This window comes from Scomber japonicus, chromosome 9, assembly GCF_027409825.1.
Source record: "Scomber japonicus isolate fScoJap1 chromosome 9, fScoJap1.pri, whole genome shotgun sequence".
In the NCBI taxonomy this organism is placed as follows: Eukaryota; Metazoa; Chordata; class Actinopteri; order Scombriformes; family Scombridae; genus Scomber; species Scomber japonicus.
The window spans coordinates 21,191,372-21,213,846 of NC_070586.1; the positions used below are offsets into that span (position 1 = coordinate 21,191,372).

The 22,475-nt window shown below is 39.6% G+C and overlaps 1 protein-coding gene across 1 annotated transcript; it reads left to right on the forward strand.

Annotated features, from left to right (window-relative positions):
* Positions 1–604: 604 nt before the first annotated feature.
* Positions 605–22,272, forward strand: hip1rb (huntingtin interacting protein 1 related b). The gene is made up of 32 exons (XM_053324991.1): positions 605–924; positions 9,532–9,595; positions 10,231–10,373; positions 10,663–10,719; positions 10,844–10,924; positions 11,046–11,122; positions 11,348–11,409; positions 12,272–12,412; positions 12,554–12,611; positions 13,023–13,098; positions 13,352–13,519; positions 13,611–13,666; positions 13,785–13,857; positions 14,220–14,403; positions 14,496–14,584; positions 14,687–14,803; positions 14,919–15,020; positions 15,219–15,413; positions 16,519–16,666; positions 16,827–16,913; positions 17,010–17,117; positions 17,270–17,406; positions 18,132–18,242; positions 18,343–18,401; positions 18,709–18,739; positions 18,856–18,918; positions 19,060–19,160; positions 19,651–19,756; positions 20,052–20,175; positions 20,269–20,330; positions 20,651–20,875; positions 20,982–22,272. Exons 1-32 carry the CDS (start codon positions 832–834, stop codon positions 20,988–20,990), a joined length of 3,207 nt encoding a protein of 1,068 aa, XP_053180966.1. The 5' UTR covers positions 605–831; the 3' UTR covers positions 20,991–22,272.
* Positions 22,273–22,475: the final 203 nt, after the last annotated feature.

Consider the following 22,475-nt stretch of genomic DNA (forward strand, 5'->3'; position numbering starts at 1 on the left):
ACAATGCAGTAAAATTAAATTCGGCACATGTGAACCTTTTTTTTTTAAAGAAAAGAAAAAATTCTTTAAATTGGGGTCAAATCTGCAACCATATTAGGCCAAATTAAATCATATGGGCTCTCGACCTAATAGAGATAGCTAGATTAGATGTGGTGAATCATAAACTTTATTAATGCCTAAAGTTGTAAAATTGAAGCAATCAGTGTATGTGTCATTGCACACATCCTCTTGCTCACGCAGTTTCATTTCCTGTGCTGTGTCTGTTATTGTAAAAAAAAAAAAAAAAAAAAAAAAAATTAAAACAGATGAAAGATCGGGATTAAAAGAAAATCACAAAAGGAAAAAAATAATCCCCATGATTTTAATGTCACTGAGATGACGTCACCGCTCACAGCAGAGGGAGACAGTGGGCCAAAAATCAAAATACAGAGCACAAATTATAATTATGATTTAAAACACTTTGACATACCTGCCTCGGATTGAACGTCGCTGGAAAAAATGAATGCATAGTTGGAGGGTGTCTGCAGCAGAGAGGACACGATGATGATGATGATGATGATTTTCTCCACCTATAGGGGGGAGGATCCGTCCACGTAACGCAAGGCAAACACACTCAGCTGCATTTGCTTTTCCTTCTTCAGCAGCGACGCATCCTCAGCAGTATCATGAAGCTCGGACATGTCAGTTCCCGGAGTGTAGCTGGAAGAAGAAACCTCTGATATCTGCTCTCATTTTGGACGGTGTGGTGGTGTGGTTGTTTTTGGGGGGGAAAGGTGGAGAATCATTGTTTTTTTTTAATCTGCCGCAGCCCGTCATTATCAAAAGTAGAGGATGAACAGCATACGACAGGTGCCGACACTGGTGAAAAGCAAGCGGACTGAGGCCAACCTCGGAGCGGAGAGGGAACATTTTGACAAGCAGCAGGTAAAGAGAAAGAGTACAGGCAGTGTGCTTTTATTCAGGCCTGCTTTGGCTTTTCAGATTGATTGAATGTGTGTGTGTGTGTGTGTGTGTGTGTGTGTGTGTGTGTGTGTGTGTGTGTGTGTGTCACAGTGGACCGCAAAGGCCACATTTCCCAATTAACAAATTAACTGGGATTATTGAATGTTTCATCTGTCAATTAAATGCTTTGAAGAGCTGCAGTTTATCGTAATGGTTTAAAAAAGAAAGCCAATTAGAGATAGTTAATGCACGAGACTGTATTGAGTGTCTCTGAAATGTGTGTTTAATCCCCAAAACTGAATCATTATCAGTAGCAACTAGCGACTGATTTCATTATCATTTAATTCGATGATTATTTACTTGATTAATCGACTAGTTGTTAGCTCTATAAAATGGTGAAGCATGGTGACGTCCTCAAATGTTTTGTTTAGTCCACAGCCCAAAATATTTTTTCAGTTTACTGTCATAGAAACCAGAAAAGAAGCTGAAAGAAGAAGAGTACTTTCTTTGTAGTTAGTGACTAATCAATCAATCGACTAATCATTACTGTTATAATTATCAGGTCGTGCCACTGCTACTTTAACTGCTGGTGTTTCACTGTAAAACAAGAAACCCACAGGACAAACGTGTTTATTTCTCTTTCATGCCTTAGTGGCTTTCTCAAAGAGCAAAATCATTTCACCTTTGACAAGAAGACCAGGAGTTAACCGAGTTTATACAATGTACTACTCATACCATTCATTACTCACTGAGATCTGTTTATTGGTTTCATGCTGATCTAGTCCGTCCTGTTTGGTCACCTTTCTTCCCTTACAGGCATTTCTTTCTGTGCTTTTTAAACCGCCTCATCGTAACATGTGCCACAGAGGAAAGAGTTAAAGAGCTTAAACTTTTAGGCGAGGGTTTCTTCATTCAAAAACAGGTGCTTTGTGGTTTCTTTTTCAGATAATAATCATACAGTACATGAGTAAACTATCTTAATTTAGACATTAGTTCATTCAGATTATTGTTGACTAATCTATTAAAGATAAACCAGCAGAGAGTTTTTAAGGCTGCTCTTTCAAGTGACACACATAACCGGGTCTGATTCAGAAACATGAGATTCAAACAAGGTTGAATAACTAAACAAACTGTGGAGCAGCCACCTGGGAATTCTGTCTTATAGCAACTCGCTGTGTTTTGTTATCTATAATGGGCTGAGCTTTTCCTGCTCTGGGCGTATATTCCTCCGTCAAATGTTTTATTTGCTTTTCAGACATGTGAAGAAAGGTGGAGCTGAGGTGCTTGTCTGCTCCCTGTGGCCTTTCCTCCTCACCAAACAGCTTAAATTAAAACCATTTGAATCTCTTATTATAATTTACAAAAGCAAAAATGGAAACATGTCACTTCCTCTCTGGTTGCGTATTCGTTGAGCCCAACTTCACCTGTTTATTTGAACAGCAAACCTAGGCATTGTTACTGCACTTGTCTCATGCTGTGCAACAAATGTTCAACATGGCAGGTTGTGTGTTACGGAAAAGCGTACAAACATTAAAAAAACATGTCTATAATTGTAATGGTGAAAAATGTCAATCGCCATTTCACAAAAGTCAAGACTCCACCTAAAATGTGTTGTTTTGTCCTGATGAACAGCCCACAACACAAATATATATTCAGTTTACTGTCAAAGAGGACTAAATAAACCAGGAAATATTCACATTTAAGAAACTGGAATTAGAGAAACTGGACATTTTTTCCTTCAAAATATGAATTTCATAGTCAGCACCTAATCAATTAATCAGCTAATCATTGCAGCTCTTGTGCTCTTGTGAAGTGAAGGCAGTTTATTTAACTTCCTTTAAGTCTTGACTGAAGAGTTCAGTCTGCAGCCACTGAATGGGTCCACTGGACAACATGCAAATTTAAGGGGCGTTAAGAGGAAGAAACCTGAATCCTGATTGGCTTGAGTTTGACATTTTGGTTAAACGCTTTTCCTATACTATTCTACCTACCACCATATCAGTGTGAAGCCTCAACTAGTGAGTTAGTTACAATATGTACAGATTAAAGGAACATTTGTCATCAATTAGTTAGAAAATGCTGTTTTAATTGTAAAGTGTAAGGCTGTTAGGCTGCTGTCTGTGGGAAGGAGTCTGTGGATTTCTCCATTAGATGAATATTTCTCAGTACTGCTGATTCATGCAGCTCACTGAAATTCCTCTGCTGCTCTTCACTCTCACTCTCCTGCGTTCTCTCTTCTCTCTGTTGACCTCGGTGCCAAGGTGAAATGTCTCACACAGCGTCCTGTGTGTGTGTGTGTAGTGTATGTGTGTGTGTGTAGTGTTTGCTTTCCCTAGCTCCTGTTGCCCAAGTGAGCGCCCATGAGAGAGGGGAGGGGGATGGGAGCAGCAGAGGGTAAACAGTTACTGAGTAGGAGTAAAGAGAGAGGGAATTAAAAGCACGTTGGTTATGATCGTGGGTTTCTCACTTTAATGAAAATAACTCTGTTAAGTTGTTGCTTATGTGGTGATATCTTACGTCAAGGTCTGCCAACAGCTCACATTTCCTCACACACATCTTAAAATCTGCTCTGTTTGTGCTTTTTGTCTGCTTAAAACTATTTTGATTAATACCTACAAAGACATACTCAGTTACTGTGCATGATCTGCACAAGTCAAGCATTATTTAGTAAACATATGCTCATGATGCCCATAATACCTTTGTATTGTCACTGAAAATAGACCACTGTTATGTAATGAAATCATAATTGGGGCTGATACTAATGAATGAATTATGAATCTATTGGTTATTTTCTCAATTAATTGATGGGTTGTTTGGTAGCATGTCAAGAATTAGTGAAAAAGTTCCCCAGAAGCCCAATATCATGATCTTGAATGTCTTCTTTTGTCCCGACCACCAGTCCACAAACTAAATATGTTCAGTTCATTATCATAGAAGACTAAATGAACCAGAAAATACCCCCCCCCCCCTTAAAAACAACTATTCATCTCTAAAACTGCTCTAATCCTAATACTATATTTTATTTTAATGGCAAATATGCTTTGTGCTTTGGCTCACATTATAATTATATTAAACAGCTATGCATGTGCATCTTGTGAATCACGAGCCAGCTCTGCAAACTGGCCAAATACAATGTGGCTCCAAAAGGACAGTTTTTTCTGTTGTTGATTATTTAACTGGAAGCTGTATACATAATTTAATTAGAGACATAATGTAATAAAACATGCACAGCCACTCAATTTGTTCTCTTTTTCAGTTAAATTGTTCACTCTGCCTTTATTGGGATATTTCAGAAACTTGTACTCTGCTCCCCTCAGTGAGATGTTTATGGTCATGAGTGTATGTGTTTGTGTTTGTGCTATAGCTGCTGCTGGTGTTGTTTGTGTTTCATAGGGTTTTAAATTAGGGTCTTAAATTAATCTCATGATCCTCTTGGTGGATCTAATGTGCAGTTATTTCCAGTTAATTCCACATGGAGCTGCAACGATTAGTCGATTTAATCGATTAGTTGATTGTCAAAACATGAACTATATGATAATCGTCATTTTTCAAGCTGGGTGATTTGAACAAAATCAAATATCACAACTTTTTTTGACCAAATACTTCTATCAATATTGCGACAATATTGTAAGGAAGACTATTAGTACTTACATAAGTACTTACATAATATTTGTACAATGAGGTTTTTGATAAATAATCATCAGTAATGTGGATAAAATGACTTAATGGGTAAAAGAAAATAATAGAGCAGCTAGAACAGTCTGTTAAGTTCAGATAATTTCATCATTTTACTCTAATGCAGCCTTTAAAACCAAGAAAAGACAACACTTATGTAATTTCACAATATTACGATATTCAAAATCTAAGATGATGTCCACTGTCATATCATGATATCAATATCACATCAATATATTGCTCAGGCCTAACTTTAACATTTTAGACTAGTAGACAAAACAAGCAAATTGAAGACATCACCATCGCTTCTGAGAAAGTACAAATGCCATTTTTCTTCAGTGTTTTTATCATTTCACAGACTAAAAGATTAATATGAATTGGCATATTATTCGATAATAAAAATAATCGTTAGTTGCAGCCCTATTGAGAGTGAAATCAACTGAAAATCTCAGCAGATATGTCGTTTCTGGGCCGTGAAGGTGTTTCAGATGAATCTGTTTTATTGATCTAGTTGGGAGTTTTTTAAAATTAGTTTCTATACATTGTGACTTCATGTGCAGCTTCCTCCCTGTTAGGAGGGGTGAGAAGTTCAAAGGAAGACATAGGAAGATATCCAGTGTTGGCTCGTGTGAGGATTATTACCTGTGTTGATGTGGGAGAGACAAAGAAGCAGAAGTCAAGTAAAGGAGCAACAAAATGACAAGTTATTAAAATAACTTAATAATCTTGTGAAGCCACTTGACCTGAGAAAGAATATTAAATTGACAAAGTTATAAAACAATAATTGGAAAAACATGTCCAGTTGTTGACTCAAAATTCACTCAAGGATATGTTGGCGTTAACCCTGAATCCTTTGTTGCTTTTACGACACACTGTCACTGATTTTAGCAGCAAGTTCAGGTTAATTGTCACCTGTGTTGCTACATGTAGGTAATTTCAGCTAATAGGTGTGAGCCACATTACAGTCTGTGTGTGACCTTGTCAGCCAGATCCCTGGCAGCAGTCTGTTGAATTAAGCTGATAAGGACCTGCAATAAGTGCTGTCGCCTCGGCGCATTATGTCCAGTGAGAAGCAGTTCAGGTGTAGATCTGATGCATTGACTTCCTTAGCTACACACACGCTCTGTCCAAGCACATGGACTCAATGCTGAAAACCAAAGAAGGTGATCAGGTGAGTGGAGATGCAAGGGTGGAGGTGTTCATTCTGTGTGTGTGTGTGTGTGTGTGTGTGTGTGTGTGTGTGTGTGTGTGTGTGTGTGTGTGTGTGTGTGTGTGTGTGTGTGTGTGTGTGTGTGTGTGTGTGTGTGTGTGTGTGTGTGTGTGTGTGTGTGTGTGTGTGTGTGTGTGTGTGTGTGTGGAGTACTACAGTAATGCTAGCTGGCAATAGACATTATGGCAGGCCTCTGGGATTAGTCCAGGCTTTTCCTCCCTCTCACTTCTCCTCTCTGCTGGTGAGGAGATTTACTAACGCTTCAACCAGATGCTCTCACCTGTCGAGCAGCCACGCGGTCGACAGTGTCAGCATGTCTGAGGCGCTTCGACAAAATTGCTCTGTTGGATTTCATTCGACTTACCTGTGTGTGTGTGTGTGTGTTCAGTAGGCGAGGACATTTACTGTTTCTGACCACATTTCTATTTTATTAACCAATGACCCATTTGATCAGAAAAATCATTGTCAGATTAATCTGTTAAATGTAACTGAAGGGTCACCTGCTTGATCACCATGCAGCGAGTACCCATAGTGGCCTTGAGCAAGGACATGTAAGAGTATGTACACAGCGGTGATTCAAGGAGTGACACTGAAATCAGCTATTGTTTCCAAAACAGCACAGTAGCTGGTCGTCATGTGCTCATTATGGAAGTTACCTGTATGTTCACCCTCTGCCTCCTATCCTGCATCCATCCTCCTCCTTTCTGTCACTCCCTCGCTGCTCTCTGACTGACAGCCATTCTGGATGTACTACACGAGTCTCCCTGCAGCCTCGCTGCTCAGTGGCCATCTGTTGAGGCCTCTGTGCCAGGCTCTGTGTGCCAGAGCACGGCCCCCATCCAACCCAATCTTCTACCCCAGCTGTCTGCCTTCCTCCCCCAACAAACCCCTCATTGTCACACAGGCCTCCGTGCTAGCCCACTGCACTTGCCCTGTGTAAACGGGGGACTAGCAGTTCATTTTGCATCAGAGGGAGGCAGGGTCTGTCTCCTATTAACCAGTACACCCCTCGCTCACTCTAAACGCCAGTTTTCACCCACAGTAGCCCCTCTGTGCTTTGTTGTGTGGCCATGTATGTTTTGGTGTGTGTGTGTGTGTGTGTGTGTGTGTGTGTGTGTGTGTGTGTGTGTGTGTGGACTGGGGAGGGGATAGCAACTCCCAGGTTTCTAACGTATTAAAGAAGCTTTTATAGGACTTTGTGGGATTAGGGGCTTTTGCCACTGATATGTGATTATGTTTTAAACTAAGATGGACGTGAATTTTTAAACCAGGATTTTAAACTCTTATACACTGGCGTGTGCAACCCTGGAGGTTGCATATTATAGTTTCATGTTTATGTTTGGAACTGTGTTCTCATCTCTTATCTAATACTGTGATGATGAGGCTGGCCTACCAGCATCATACAGATACTACAGGCCTCAAAACACATTTCTTAACACCGGGGATATAACAAACCAGTGGCATTTATGTTAAATTTCTGTCTTGTTTTTCCCTGTTTTGGTGCAAACTGGCTACAGTTCCAAAATCAAAGCCAAGCATTTATATATTATAAACATATATTATATGTTTTTCTAAGCTGTCCTTATATTATGAACTGAACCCAGCTATATATATATTTTTTTTTAAAGATTTTAGACACCTTTATTTTAGCAGTAGACAGACAGGAAACATGGGAGAGAGAGAGGGGTGTGACATGTAGCAAAGGACCTATGGCCAGGATTTGAACCGGGGTCTGCTGCGTATTCGGCATTTCCTCTTAACTACTCGACCACCTGCGCGCCGAACCCAGCTAATTTTACAGAGAATAGCAGTTCCTCCCAAATGCCAAACCTTGCAAAAGGGACAAATGGACGCAGGACTGTAGAGCGAGGTCATTCTCTGGCCAAGTGTTGATAACTTTTTATTGCACTCTCTCAAACAAAACACGGCACTGAATTGTGTTTAAGGCAGGGCACAGTACACAAATGTCTAACCCTGATTTAGCTGTGGGTGGCGTCACAGGAGGCCGGGGTAATTGTGCTGTCTAGCCGCAGATTTGATCATTATGCAATTGTTATGTGTTTGAATGAATGATTCAGATCTCTCTTGTACATTCCTAAAAGGCCACACTGTAGTCACAATGCATATTTCAGGTCACATGTCACACTCTGCAAACTGCAACATGGAATTTTTTTAGTAGAAAATTGATTTTGAATTTAAAAGACAGGAAGAGAGAAATATCTACAGTCTTCAGTGTTTCCATGTAAAGAATTTGGGCAGCCTACACATGTACAGTTGACACCAATCTTAAAGACTTCTAAAAATACTTTTTATTGTTGTCGTTACTTTTTATAGTTATTCCATTCTTGGCTGGCATCAAGTTCTGCCTCTCCTTTCTTTGCTTCCAAGTCACAGTTTTGAGGTTTTGTTTTTGGATTTTTGGATTTTATTATAAGATATTTTTTTTAAAAAGGTGTTCTTGTTAGTGAAGATGTAGCAAGAGACTTTGCCAGGACAATCTTTGCCATCAGATATGCTTTAAAAAGAGACTTGTGTGTGCATCAGGAACAACAGAGGATACAAACACCCCCCTTTGCTCAGTCTTCTCACAGTTGCTTTTATTTGAAAAAGGTCTAAATGGAAAAAAAGTTTTGTAACTGTCATATTTGGCCTTTTGGAATTATTCATAAAGAGAAAATAATACTCTGTAGTTGAACAGATATACAGTCACAGAATTGGCATTTCACATAATTGGTTAAACAGCATTTCCTCGATGGGTTTACTTTATTCCCTAAAGACATCAATCCTGAATGACCATGATGTGAGTGCTGTTGTGTAAAATGACCACACTAAGCAGATTTTGTGTGGTTTTGCGGCTGAGGTCTACCTGAGGTTCATTAGAATAGGTGAGTGTCCACTGAGATCCAGCCTTTGTGTTTCTCTGTTCCTCCCTTCCTGCTCCTTTGTCAGCAACACTTGTTTTACCTGCTGGACAGGTTGTAGAGGAGCTTGCTGTGTGTCCTGTCGTTCTGTGACACTGAGTCTCTCTCGTGCTCATTTTCAGACGATTAAAGATGTTATCTTCTGGAGCAAGTTCAGTCATGTTTGACTTGAACTCACATGGATAACAAATCATACAGAACAAATACCTTGTGCATTTATTTAAGGTAGATTAGCAGCTCTAGATATTGAAGTTTTATACATATTTTAAAAAGTTAGTCATTATAGTGGGAGCAAAGAAACAAAGCAGATATTTATCATGATATAGCTTTTTTTGGGTCACATTTATGTCAGACTAAGTTTAGGAAAGAGACAAAACAATTCAAGCTGCTAGTTAATTCCGAATCACTCAAATTGTTTGTGTTCAGTTAAAATCAGGCTAAGTATACGTGAGAGCCGAATGACCATCTGTGCAACACTGTGCACACAGTGCAGAGTCATTATTTCTCAGGTTCATTCCTGTCATTGCAATGAAGCCTGTCATCATTTGTTTGACTTCTGGTCTTTATTTAACTTCTCATGACTTATTTTTATTTGTCATGACGTCTGCTATGAGCTTTAACACCTGAGGGCTGTGTGGGTGGAGACACAAACTAAGACTATACAGCATGAGCTAATCAAATGTTTTTTTCTCTTTTTTACAGTCATGAAAGGGTCTTCACTCGTCTATTTGTGCTTAGTTCTTTGATTAACTCCTCCTCTCTTTTCTTCTCCTCTCCTCACAGCTGAGCAGCATCAGCAAAGCCATCAATTCCAGTGAGACGCCTGTGAAGGAGAAACATGCACGACGTATCCTTTAAAAAACCCTGCAAACTATTAGTGTGTTCCCAGTTGGACTGGCATGTGCTGTCTTGTCATATGTATGTTCATGGACCAAAAACATGCAGGTTAGGTCAATTGGTTACTTTAAATTGCCTGTAGGTGTGAATTGATGTCAGCTTCTATACTATATGTTAGCCCTGTGACTGACTGGCAACTAGACCAGGGGGTACCCCACCTCTTGCTCAATGTCAGACTTCAGCGACCCTGCGACCCTCAACAGGAAAAGCTGAAAAGAAAATGGATCCATGTCAGTACAACACACTTGAGTAAAGTCATCATGACACAGCATTTTGAAAGACTGTTGACTCTGTAATTTAAGGTATTTCCTGTTTCGACAGAGGTTTGGTATAGAATCTAACAATAGGAGTTGTTAATTCAAAAGTCTAAACCAACAGGATTCCAGCACAACTAAATAGAATTTGAGAAATATCTGACATTTATTGTTAAATATTTCTCTTTCATTATTTGGAAACATAGCTGTCAAGATTAATATGTCACTTTTTATATTCACTGTGATTTCAGTGTTAAAAAAAAAAAAAGGCTTGTGGATAAACGGAATAGTCCTGTGATAGTCTCTGCTTCCTTAACAACAATGACAACAGGAATCATCCTTGGGACTCACAGGGAGAAGGGGGCCTACACTTTCTGGTCCTATGCTCTGGGCTTCCCTCTGGCCAGCAGCTCCATCCTGAGCTGGAAGTTCTGCCACGTACTACACAAAGTCCTGCGGGACGGACACCGCAATGTAAGGCCCCTCTTCTGTGACTTCCTATTATTACCTCTGACACCATAGAGATGTTAAAATGGTTGATTGAAGAAAGGCAAGACAGTATAGTTGCAGCATCATGAGTTTACCAATAATACATGTGTATGTCTCTGAATATCCACTTTCTTTCTTATTCTGTAATGCCCGGTAATAAATCAATTATAGTTGACTTTAAATCCACATATAAAAGTGCTAAAGTTGAAATAAGAGGGTGATGTCTCAGTTGAATTTGTTGCTAGTTGTTCAATTTAAGCCGTTACCTTCACAGGTGCTACAAGACTGCATGAGACATCACAGTAGTCTGGTTGAAATTGGAAAACTATGGGTAAGTGTGTTGTTAGTCATTGCACCTTTTTCATTACATTATTTATAAAGAATGGGGTAGAAACTCAACAAGACCGATTTGAGATGGATTTTTTTTTTCTTTTCTTTTTTTTTGTGTTTTCCAGAGCAACCTCCACGACCGATATGGACAGCTGGTGTCTCTGTATACCAAGCTGCTCTGCACCAAAATGGAGTTTCATGCAAAGGTAAGAGCACCCCCTGTCACATGTCGTTCCACAAGCCCAAGATACATGTAGTGGGTGATTTCAAGATTCACACTATGAATGGGAACTGGCTCTAATTTGGTAAAAATGTGCCCCAACACAGCATTCAGAAATCCCACCTAACTTGGAGGTCACAGATGAAGTCCTGGAACGCTGTGCAGGATCAGACATAAATAATGTGTGAGTTTCCAAAAACTACAGTAAAATAACTTAAATTTTGTTTAAAGTTTCTTTTAAGGCTGTCAATTCTAATGAATCATGAGCTCTGCTGCCGCCGCCCAGTGTGTTTCATAAAATAAACAGACAAGCCCTGCTGCTCTTTTCACTTCATAGGGACTTATCATCATTGTTACTGAGCGGGGGCCTCCTTTCTATGTAACAAACGTATCAATTTCTCTCCTGCAGGTTCCAGCTCACAGTGGAGGTGTTTGATTACTTGGATGCAGAGCTGAGGCTGGCTGAGACAGGTGAAAAAAAACACTCCTCCCACCTTTCCATCATCCTACTCTTCTAAGGAAGAGAAACCTGAGCTACAGTTCAGAGCTGCAGCCTGCTGACATTATCCATTTATGCACAGAGGCCTATTAAAGAAAGGCTTAATGTCAGCAGCTCTTGTCCTGCCTGTTTTCACGTAGGCTGTAGTCCACTTTATTTTTAAAAATGTGATTTCATTCACATGGCCTAGTTTTAACTCATCACATTCTCCTGTTTTGGCCTAAATTTGTTTTAATTGACGAGGAAATGCCTGCAATTAGAGGACATTAAGTTGATTTCCTCCAGTTTGACTGTAAAGGATATGCTCCTCCCAGGCCTGCAGGGTGGAGGATCAGAATCACATCTCAACACCATAAACAAATTTTGCAGATGTACCGTGAACAAACTGCACTTGTAGATTTCCTCACGAATGCGTCCAAACTTAAAGGTGCCCTTCTTTTGGATTATGTGCAGATGTTTCAGCGCTGCATTGAGTTATTAACACACAACCTCCTCATCTGTGTTTGGTGGTATCGCCCAAAGTGTGTGCTGCTGCTAATTTACCAATCAAGTAACAAGAGAACCAAATGTTGCAACAGTAACTGACTTTACTGGAAGAGTCTGAACTTTAATTAAAGTTACTGTTACAGGGCTTTCCCCAGGGTCATTTACAGAAAAAGGCTAAAAGCACGACTCATTCAAGCATGAAACAAAGCTAACTATCTATGAAACTAACTATCCAAAGAGGATGAGACACAAGCGTCTTTGTAAAGATCTCCAGCACAAAAATAGCACAACAAAATGTTCTGTAAATACTTAACATATATTCTTCTGTCTCTGATCTTTCTCTCTTAGTGATCCGACAACTCAACACATCCATCGCCATCTCCACTCTTACATCAGGCCAGTGTAAACTGGCTCCACTCATCCAAGTTGTCCAGGATTCCAGTCACCTTTACCACTTCACCGTCAAGCTACTATTCAAGCTGCATGCTTGTAAGAACACTTATTACTCAGAAAACATACATACACATGCTGCAGGAACTTATTCTGTACCGATGAAGAAAATTATGACTCTAATTTGAGTTTTTTTTTCTCAAAATACTTAAAACTGTTGTACTGTGTTGTGGATTTTAGGTCTCCCTGCTGACACTTTACAAGGACACCGAGATCGTTTCCACGACCAGTTCCACAGGTAGGTCACTCCTCCACAGCCTCAAGCTACAAGTGAATGAGGGTGACTGCATCAAAGAGGCACAGGTCATTATTTTACCAAAGGAAGTGTGCAACATAATCCGGCCTCACCCAGCCGCCACAGCACTATGAACCGATGCAAATGTGCCCATCACTGCATGCCATCCCCCACACTTCATGGTGTCAGTTGATGTGGCCGCCACAGAAACGATTACATCTTTATTGCTGAGTTCAGAGAAGAGTCTCCAGTCTGGCTTCATATTCACATGATTTAATATTGATCAGCAATTATACAGTTAAACAGTTTTTATGATTTTTTTGGGAGAATTATGACACCATTTGTGTACCTGTCAATACACTTTCAGGCCAACATAAATAGAAGTTATAAAGTATCTTTTCCTTTGTCTTACAGCCTTAAGGGCTTCTTCAATAAAGCCCGAGACATGCTGTACTTCAAGAGACTGATCCAGATCCCCAAACTGCCTGATGTAAGAGCACCGAGAGATGGGGAGGGGTGCTGAGTCACAGCCACCATCTTGAATGACAGGGACCTCAGCATAAATCTAATACTGCTGCTGATACAGTTTATCTACACATTGAGAATATTAGCTTATTTTTATAAGTTTCTCACAGTGTTTTGACGGTTTACTAAAAGGTTTTCTAAAACAAGACCATAAATAACCATTTTTTTTCAGACTTGGGTTTAATCCATACTTACCTTTTTGTCCATCCCCTCTTCAGTCCCCACCTAACTTTCTGCACGCAGCTTCACTGGCCAAGCATGTGAAACCCGTGGTGGTCATCCCCGACGAGGATGAACCAGAGCAACAGGACGATGATGACGATGAGCCCGAGCCTCTCATCGAGGTCAGCGACGTCTCGACATCCAGCATACAGGCTCAGCCACAGGTATGTCAAAACAGTCACAAGTTCACACAGGTATCATAACATACATAAACTTTATTTATCCATTCATTTACTTTTTTCACTCTTTTGTCAGCAAATGGACATATTTGATCAGGCGTTTGGACCTCCGAATGGAGGCTTTGATGACAGGTGGGCCTGATGTTATTTCTACCGTAACCTGTGATTGTTCAACAGATTATTTGGGCTCAGCACTTTATCTGTGCCAGAACATTGAGACAGTCTGTATTCTTCTTTTTTTGTCCAACAGGGATCTCCAGATCGAGAGCTTGAAGCGGGATTTGGAGTTGTTGAGAGCAGAGCTGGAAAGAGTAAAAGCAGAGGTAAGGACAGATTCACACTGTTTTCTCTGTGTATAGTAGAGGGCATTATTATCTATGTGCAAAGGAATCTGGGTCAAATTTTGGGTGGATGCAAATGCTGCTCCTGACGTGTGGAATGTGGCAAGTAGCCTCTGACTGAGAAGTGACGACAGTGTCCAGTTGGGATTTTGACATCATGGACATTTTTTTGCAAGTCATCCTTCTTTACAGTGTTCCCATGTCTTTCTGTTGCTAAAAAAGCAGACACAGACTTAAATGATCAGAAGGCATTATCTGGGACAGTATCAAGTGATGAGATGTTGGATAGTGTAATACCAGTAGATATTTCCTGATGTGCAGATCTCTCTTTTCCACTCATCAAGGCTCAGCGCTACATCACGCAGCTCAAGTCACAGATTAACAGTTTGGAGGCTGAGCTAGAAGAGCAGCGGGCACAGAAACAACGTGCTCTTCTGGAAAATGAGCAGCTGCGCATGGAACTGGAGGCCACACGCCGCCGAAATGCAGAACATGAGAGCTTACAGAGCACCTTCATTGAGGCAGAAAGTAAGATATGCAATTAACAAACAAACATCATACAAACACACAGACATATAAAAAAAATCAGGATAACACTGTCCTCTCTTGTGTCTGTGCAGAAAGATCCCAGGCCACTGAGCAGCGGTACAACAAACTGAAGGAGAAGCACACTGAGCTTGTGGCCAGTCATGCTGAACTACTTAGGAAGGTACAGACAGACCACAGGCCAGACTAGTCCAGAGATGTTTGTTTTAAATCAAATGTCAGCACCTACTGTGTGTTAACACTAAATGTGTTTATGTCCTGACAGAGTGCAGACACTGTGAAGATGTTGTCTGTGACCCAGCAGACCCAGGAAGAGGTGGAGAGGACCAGACAACAACTGTCATTTGAGGTGGATCGGATAAAACAGGATGCTGACATGAAGGTTGGTGGTGTGTCGTTTTTGTTTTTTTTAAAAAAAGAAAAACAAATATAAAAAAAAGAAACTTGAGGTCCTTACAGTGCAACATGTCTCTAATGCTGTTTTGTTGTCACTGTAGCTGGAAGAGCAGAAGTTTGAGTTGGAGAGGCTGAAGAGAGAGCTGCAGGAGAAAATGGCAGAAGTGACGAACATCAATGCGTCTCTGCAGAGCAGCAAGATGGTGAATGTGAACCCTTAATGTTACAATGCAGCAATGACTTTGACAATGCTCAGCTCCATCATTTAGTATTTAGAGCTATTGTCAGTTCTGTGTTGGGAGGCTAGAGGCATGTCAGACATTTCCGGGTGGACTCTTCTTCCGATACTCACAGCCATCTGCCTCTTCTGGCTTCCCTCTTGCCTCTCTCTCTTTTGCCAGACGTCGGAGAACATGAACAGCTCAATGACATCTCTGCAGGCAGAGAAGGAGCATCTGATGCGATCTGTGAGTGAGAAAGAGGCAGAGTTGTCATCTCTGCGGCAGGCCGCGCAGGTGCAGCAGTCGTCACTTCAGCAGGAGCGAGAGAGGAGCAGCAGGGAGCTGGGAGAGCTGCAGGCCAAACTGCAGGAGAAGGTCAGTCAGGACAGCAGACAATACAAGCAGCAGACTCATCTCCTCTCAGGGCACTTACATGAATTTTGTTCTGCAGTATTTTAGGCGTGCCTCCTCAAGACAAAGCACATAAGCTTTAACTAACCATTTTTTACAATATTGATTAATCTGTTGATAATTTCCCATAGTACTCAGTATATTGATTTTGGCCATTAAAATGTCAAAAAAATAGAGAATAGAGAAAGTTATAATTTCAAAATAATAACATAAGTTCAAATGTTGTTTTGTCAGATGAACAGTCCAACATCCAAATATATTCAGTTTACTATCATTTACAACACAGAAAAGCTTCAAATTTGAGAAGCTGTTACCACTGAATTTACATCCTTTTTCCCTGAAAACGGATTGATTGAACTGAAGTTATTTGCTGATTAATTTTGTCGATGGACTAAGTGTTGCAGCTCTACTCATGATTAGTTTGTTTGGATCTTTCCAGGTTCATGCACAAATGTGTTTTAAAATATTTGCTTATCCTCAATAAACATAATATTCAAAATGTACAGTTTCTATGGTCATGAGTTTCTGTTAATCTTAACCTACAGGATTTTAAATTAGGATGTAAAGTTCTCCCATGTTAGTCACATTTTTGCTGTGCAATTTAGACCCACTATAGTAAAACGATGACGCACAATCACACCATATTTTATGACATTCTCTACCATCTCCTTTTAAAGGTTGTAAAGAAAAAGGCTTGAAGCACAGCTTTTGCTCATTTCTAAACTTATCACAGCAGCGGGAGGGTCTTGAGGCTGACTGCTTGAGGAAAAGTGCCTCATGGTCTAATGTGTATCAAGTGTCTTCACTGATTAATCTGACGTTATAGTTATATGTTATAGTTAATGAAGAAAGCGGACATGTTCAGCAACCCTTTTGAATGAATGAAGATTTGACCATAAAACAGGATGTGCATGTACACAGGCAGATGCATTTACATAAAGAAATGTGCAATTTTTTTTGACAGATAGAAAATTGACAGATATATCTGATGAGACCATACACTGATTGTATGTATGTGTGTATGTTCTGCTGCTTGTGTATTTGTGTGTGTGTGTGGACATGCTTGTAGACAAGTCAGGAGGAGCAGCTGAAGCAGAAGCTTCTGGAGGAGCAGTTTTCTCTGCTGCAGGGAACCGTCGCTGAGGCTGAGAGCATCATCCAAGATGCTGTTGCTAAGCTGGATGATCCCCTCCATGTACGCTGTACCAGCTCTCCAGGTCAGACCTCTATTCTAATATAACAGAGATTAAAAACAAAAATGTGAGAAAGCAGACGAATGGTTTATGCTATATTTTCTATTCTGGAGACTTTAACAAAGCTTATGTTGTTTTGTTTTTTTTATTCCTCTGTTGTTATGTGTTTATCCATCAAACACAGATTATCTTATAAGTCGGGCGGAGGCCACGCTGGGCTCCATCGATAAAGTAAAAAGGGGTCATGCAGATTATCTGAGTAACATGGGAGGTACGTTTTCCCTGCTTCTGATTCAACATAATTCTGCTGACATCATGGCAGTGTGTATATTTGTTAATGTATCTTACTATATGCTTTTGTAACCAGATGCTGGAGGGCTGCTGAGGGCTCTGACCCAGTTCTCCCACTCAGCTGCAGATACAATCATCAACGGCAGCGCCACTGCACACATGGCACCCACTGACCATGCAGACCGTAAGGAACATCTCACAATACTCGTTGTGACGTTGCATTGGTGCTATTTTTAGTCTCAGCTCAGCATGAGCAGCATTTGAATGAATGCTTTTAAGTGTCAGTGTACAAACAGTGCAGATGATGGTGGATTACTGCTCATGTGCATCCTGCAGGATTGACAGAGAACTGCAGAAGCTGTGCCACTCAGAGTCTGCAGTTCTTAAAGGACCTGAAGTCCAAGACTACCCTCCAGAGGGCAGACCCGGCCTCCATTCGCATAATTGTTCAAAAGATCCTGCACTTGGGCCAGGTGAGAGATAACACATATCTGTAATGATTTCTAAAAATAAATGTACTCTAAAACTGCCAGTCATTTTCAAGGATTTACCTCAAGATAAAAACAAAGCTGCATATAAATGTAGATTTGCTGGAAACAAAAACTCTAGTGATGGACAATACTCAGTATTTTTCTAAACCTACCACTATTTGTATCTGGGACAGTTAGGGTGAACATCTGTTAGAAATCCAACATCTGCAGGTGATAAGATGCTCTCACGTTATTGGAAAGCTGAGATGAACTCTGTTACACCAATTCATTTTTATTTTTATTGTTTGCTTCCCAGGAGGCAAAAATAAATCTCCGAAATTCAATTTGTGCCTGGCTTTGACTTGATGCCAAAGAGTGTTGAATTATTGATAGATAAACTATTTTAGTTTCTCTCTTTAAAAAGAAGAAATCCTCAGGAAGTGCATTCAACCTCCTCCTGAATTATGAACAGTGTAAATCCAACCATGTAAATCCAAATCTGGCAATATAATTTGTAATATATTGATAATATTTGTTCATATTTTAAGATTTTGTTGAATCATTTTACTGAACATTTTTACATTTTCAGAAGTTATACAGAAGTTTCATCTTCTCATCTTCTTCAAATATGATTTCGGTCTTCACCTCTAAGTTCATGAGTCCTTTCCAGTATTGTTCAATCATTTTTTATTTCCATCATGACTAATAAGGTTTCCTCTTAAATTCAGGAGCTGCGGCCAAAAGGCATGGACGTTCGGCAGGACGAGCTGGGGGATCTGGTCGATAAGGAAATGGCAGCAACATCAGCGGCTATTGAGGAGGCAGTCCGCAGGATTGATGTAAGTAGTGTAAATTATACTAATATTATATTTTTTAAATTGATCTCTAACAGTATACCCAGTGTAACTGACAAAATGTCTCATATGGTTGTGAATTTAGGAAATGATGAATCAGGCACGAAAGGACACATCAGGAATGAAACTGGAGGTTAATGAAAGGTTTGTTCTTTTCTTTGACTTTATCTGAATCAATTAAACACTAACTTATATGAGGATGTATCGTCCATAAAAGTTTAATCAAAATCAGACCAAGATGAAGCCATCATGGCCTTTCAGATTTTAAAATCATAGCCAAATCATAGTCAATAAGCATAATTCCTAACATGCATCCCCCCCTTCTAGTTGCCTCTTATCCTTCTGGTCATTCTTCACTCTTAAAGAAAAAGGACCACAACTTATTAATCACAGTATATATCTTGGTTTAACCAACCACTATTAACCACTATTATTTCACTATATTTTTCAGAATCCTTAACAGCTGCACAGACTTGATGAAGGTAAGGTAGTTTGGTGCTCTGCCATGTTCTACCTCTACATAGTGCCTATTTTTAATATCCTAATGGACTTTTTTTGTGTGTGTGGTTCTGTTCTGTTATTCTTCTCTCTTCTTTAGGCCATCCGCATGCTGATCATCTCTTCCACAGACTTGCAAAAGGAGATTGTCGAGGGTGGGAGGGTGAGTTGCGTTGCTCTAATTTTGGATCCAAAAACTGGCAGATCAGTCTTGTTTTTATTCAACAGCTTTTGTTTCTGACGTCAAACCAGGAGATGCTCCTCTCCATTCAGGACTAACTGTACTGATGTTTGTCTTTTTAAGGGTGCAGCCACCATTAAGGAGTTCTACGCCAGGAACTCTCGCTGGACTGAGGGACTTATCTCTGCGGCCAAGGCTGTGGGATGGGGGGCTACAGAGATGGTGTAAGTTCTCAGTTATACAGGACTTTTCAGTTTGTATTATTTTCTATTTAAATGTGTCACATGAAGCATTTTCAATTGCAACAGCATCAAATCAATTGTGTTACTTAAGCTTGTAAGTTTAAATAAAATGCTTACTAATTGCTCAGACACAGTAAATATCTACCTGTCTTGTTTCTGGGCCTAATTTGGGTAAATAATTGAAGGGAATCAGAAATTAAGCATATTTTGAGTTAATTTTGATTCTAGCACAAAATGTAAAATGCTGTGTTTAGGCTGGAAGGGGATGTCAGTATTCTTGATGGCCTTATTAGTTTACAGTCGTTTATACTCCTGTCTCTAAACAGACCTCGTAATGTTTTTTTGAGTGTTAAATATTTTATGAAGCATCTTAAATGACTCTGTAGCACGTATATTAGCCAGTGTGCAGAACTATAAGTCCTCCTACAGAGAGGAATGAAGTGGTGTAATTTCTTTACCTGCTTCATCACAGGGAGTCTGCTGATAAGGTGGTGCTACACACAGGCAAATACGAAGAGTTGATCGTCTGCTCTCATGAAATAGCTGCTAGCACAGCTCAACTGGTGGCAGCCTCAAAGGTAATACTGAGTCTAATGTCCAAGAAAAATACATTGATTTACTACCTCTGTTTTACTGTAGACATATACATTGTACACAAACTGCCACATTTTGAATATCAGACACGACAATATTCCCCAGTATTCTAAACTGGGAGAATCAGCCAGATTACATCAATATATGAAGCAGATAGTTGCTGATGTTACTCATTAAAACATAACTAAAAAAAGTAGCACATTGACTTTCTAAGCCCTGTGATTTCGGGATGTAAATTGTTTTATTTGGAGTCACTCAAGCTCTCTTCTCTGCACTCAGGTTAAGGCTGATCGCAACAGTAAGAAGCTGACAGTCCTCCAGCAGGCTTCTCGCCTTGTGAATGAAATGGCAGCTAATGTAGTGGCCTCAACCAGGACAGGCCAGGAGCACCTGGAGGAAAAGGGTATGTACATCAGGATCTGTATACTAGACCTTCACATGACTGTCATGAGTGTCTGTCTAATTCTTATGTTTTATCCAAACATTTCTCATGCAGATACCATGGACTTCTCTGGGATGTCCCTCATCAAGCTGAGAAAAGAAGAAATGGAATCACAGGTAAGACACAGGCATGAGACTGTGAGAGGCTTAGAGTGACTGTTCTTTGACATTTTTGATACTTGGGAATGAGAATTATTATTATTTTTAAATATACACACTTAAAATATTTATAATGATCTATTTGTTAATAATATTAAGCTCAGAAAAATATTTTAGAATAAGAATAGGTTCTCTCCAAAAAATGAGCCAACTAATTGAATATATCTTCAACCATACATATATTGAAATAAAACACAATTTAACTGAAATAGATTGAATGTAAGCACGGGCTAAACAGTCAGAAACAGTTTTGATCATTTTTACATTCCGCCCCTCAGGTGAAGGTGCTGGAACTGGAAACTCAGTTGGAGAATGAACGCCTGCGTTTGGGCGAGCTGAGGAAACAGCACTACAGTTTGGCTGGAGTCCCTCTAGACCAGAATTCTGAGGGGAACGGTGAAACCTCCTCGCTGCCCCATCCTGCAACTATGTCACCAAAACCCACCAAGCCCGCACTCCTGAAGAAACCTGTGTTGGCGCAGAAGCCCAACATCCCACCCAAGGTGAGGACTATGAAGATAAAGATAAACCAGTGTATTGCATATGAGAAAATAAATAAATACTTGTTCTCTGATAAAATACTTGATTTTTTTCTTCTTTATGTTGCAGTTTAAGTAAATGCCAGGGCAGAAGATGAGAATGCTTCACTACAAGATGGTTGGATTGACCGGAGAAAGATTGCCTTTTTGTGAACATAAGGTTCCTTTTTAAGTTGCATGCTTCCTGCAATCCTGCGTTTTCATTCTGCTTCTCAATGTTTTTTCTTCCTCTCTGTTTTTTCTTTTTTTTTCTTGCCAAAATGGAGCAGAAGCCTGACTTTTGACCCTTGATGCCTGCAAAGGATATGCTGTCTTTGCCTCCTTTTTTTTTAAAGATACATACCACATAACCTTTTTTTATTTTAGTATTTGGCATCATGAACAAAAAAGGGGAATATTATATTTGTAGGCTCTGTGAAAGTATTTTTTCTGCATCTGTCAGATTTTAGATGATTAAACACTATTGCTGCTTTTAGAAAACAATCCTTTAATACATAAATTAACTGTATATCTTGTTCTTGTATGTCAACAGTTTTGATCACGCTTAACACAACCTTTTTTGCACACTACTTTGGACCTTTTACAGAGCACATCACATTGTTCTTAATGTACACTGTATGCTATTTATGTTTTGTGTTCGGTGTCAAGGGAAACCGGGGAATCACGCCGTGTGCGTCCATGTTGCTGCACAAGTTTTACATACCTCTGGCTTTGCCTTCACGATGGACAGTGTTCCTCTTATGTGCAAAACAGCTTTCTTTCTCAACAGTACACAATTGTCTCAGAGGCCTTGAAATGTACTGTACTACTGAATTTAATAATACATGTAAAGACATACAGTCTGTATAAGAGTGTGTGACTCACCTAGTATCATTTATTATATATCTACATGCATCTCTTGAATGTCCCTTTTTATTAGAAGAGAAGCTGGATATTAAGGATACAGTTATGCAACATCTTGCTTGCACACAATAACAGATGTAGGTGTCCTTAATGCTTCTTTTATGTTGAATATGGAGATTTAGGGTTAGTTTTTATGTACAATCTGAAGGTGTTCAAGTCCTCTTTGCCTCTGGGAGTTTTTTCTTACAGGGTCCTAAAATGCATCTTTTTATGTTCTGTCCTTTCCTCTGTACGAAATGTCTTTATACACTCAAATCTATTAATATATTTTAGTAAAGATAATGGTGGTTTTCCTTGTAAGAAGTGTAAATGTCAAACAAATGAACAATAAATGTTTGATTTCATGTCCCATTGTGTTACTTAATTTTGCTCCAATCTTCTGAGTTGTCATTTGTTTAAGGATTTTTTATCAGTTTCCAACATATAATCACATAAAGCACATTCAAGGCAAACCTTTGACCGTTATTCACTTTATTAATATATATTATCTAGCTATATTGTCCAAGGCAATAATACACCATGCCATACTAAAACTATCTCATGCCAATGTTATGAACTAAAGTCAACCTAACAAAAGGAAACTCATGAGTGATGTTTCAATGGCAGCTAAATTGTCTCAGGTTTTTATAGTCCTACCATAAACTTGCCTCCCTTTTTAGTG

Excerpts from the sequence above, each read along its gene's own strand:
- hip1rb (XM_053324991.1), top strand. The coding sequence starts at position 832 with ATGAACAGCATACGACAGGTGCCGACACTGGTGAAAAGCAAGCGGACT. Across the intron at positions 10,374-10,662 it reads TGCGGGACGGACACCGCAAT|GTGCTACAAGACTGCATGAG; the intron begins GTAAGGCCCCTC and ends TTACCTTCACAG. Across the intron at positions 10,720-10,843 it reads TTGAAATTGGAAAACTATGG|AGCAACCTCCACGACCGATA; the intron begins GTAAGTGTGTTG and ends TGTGTTTTCCAG.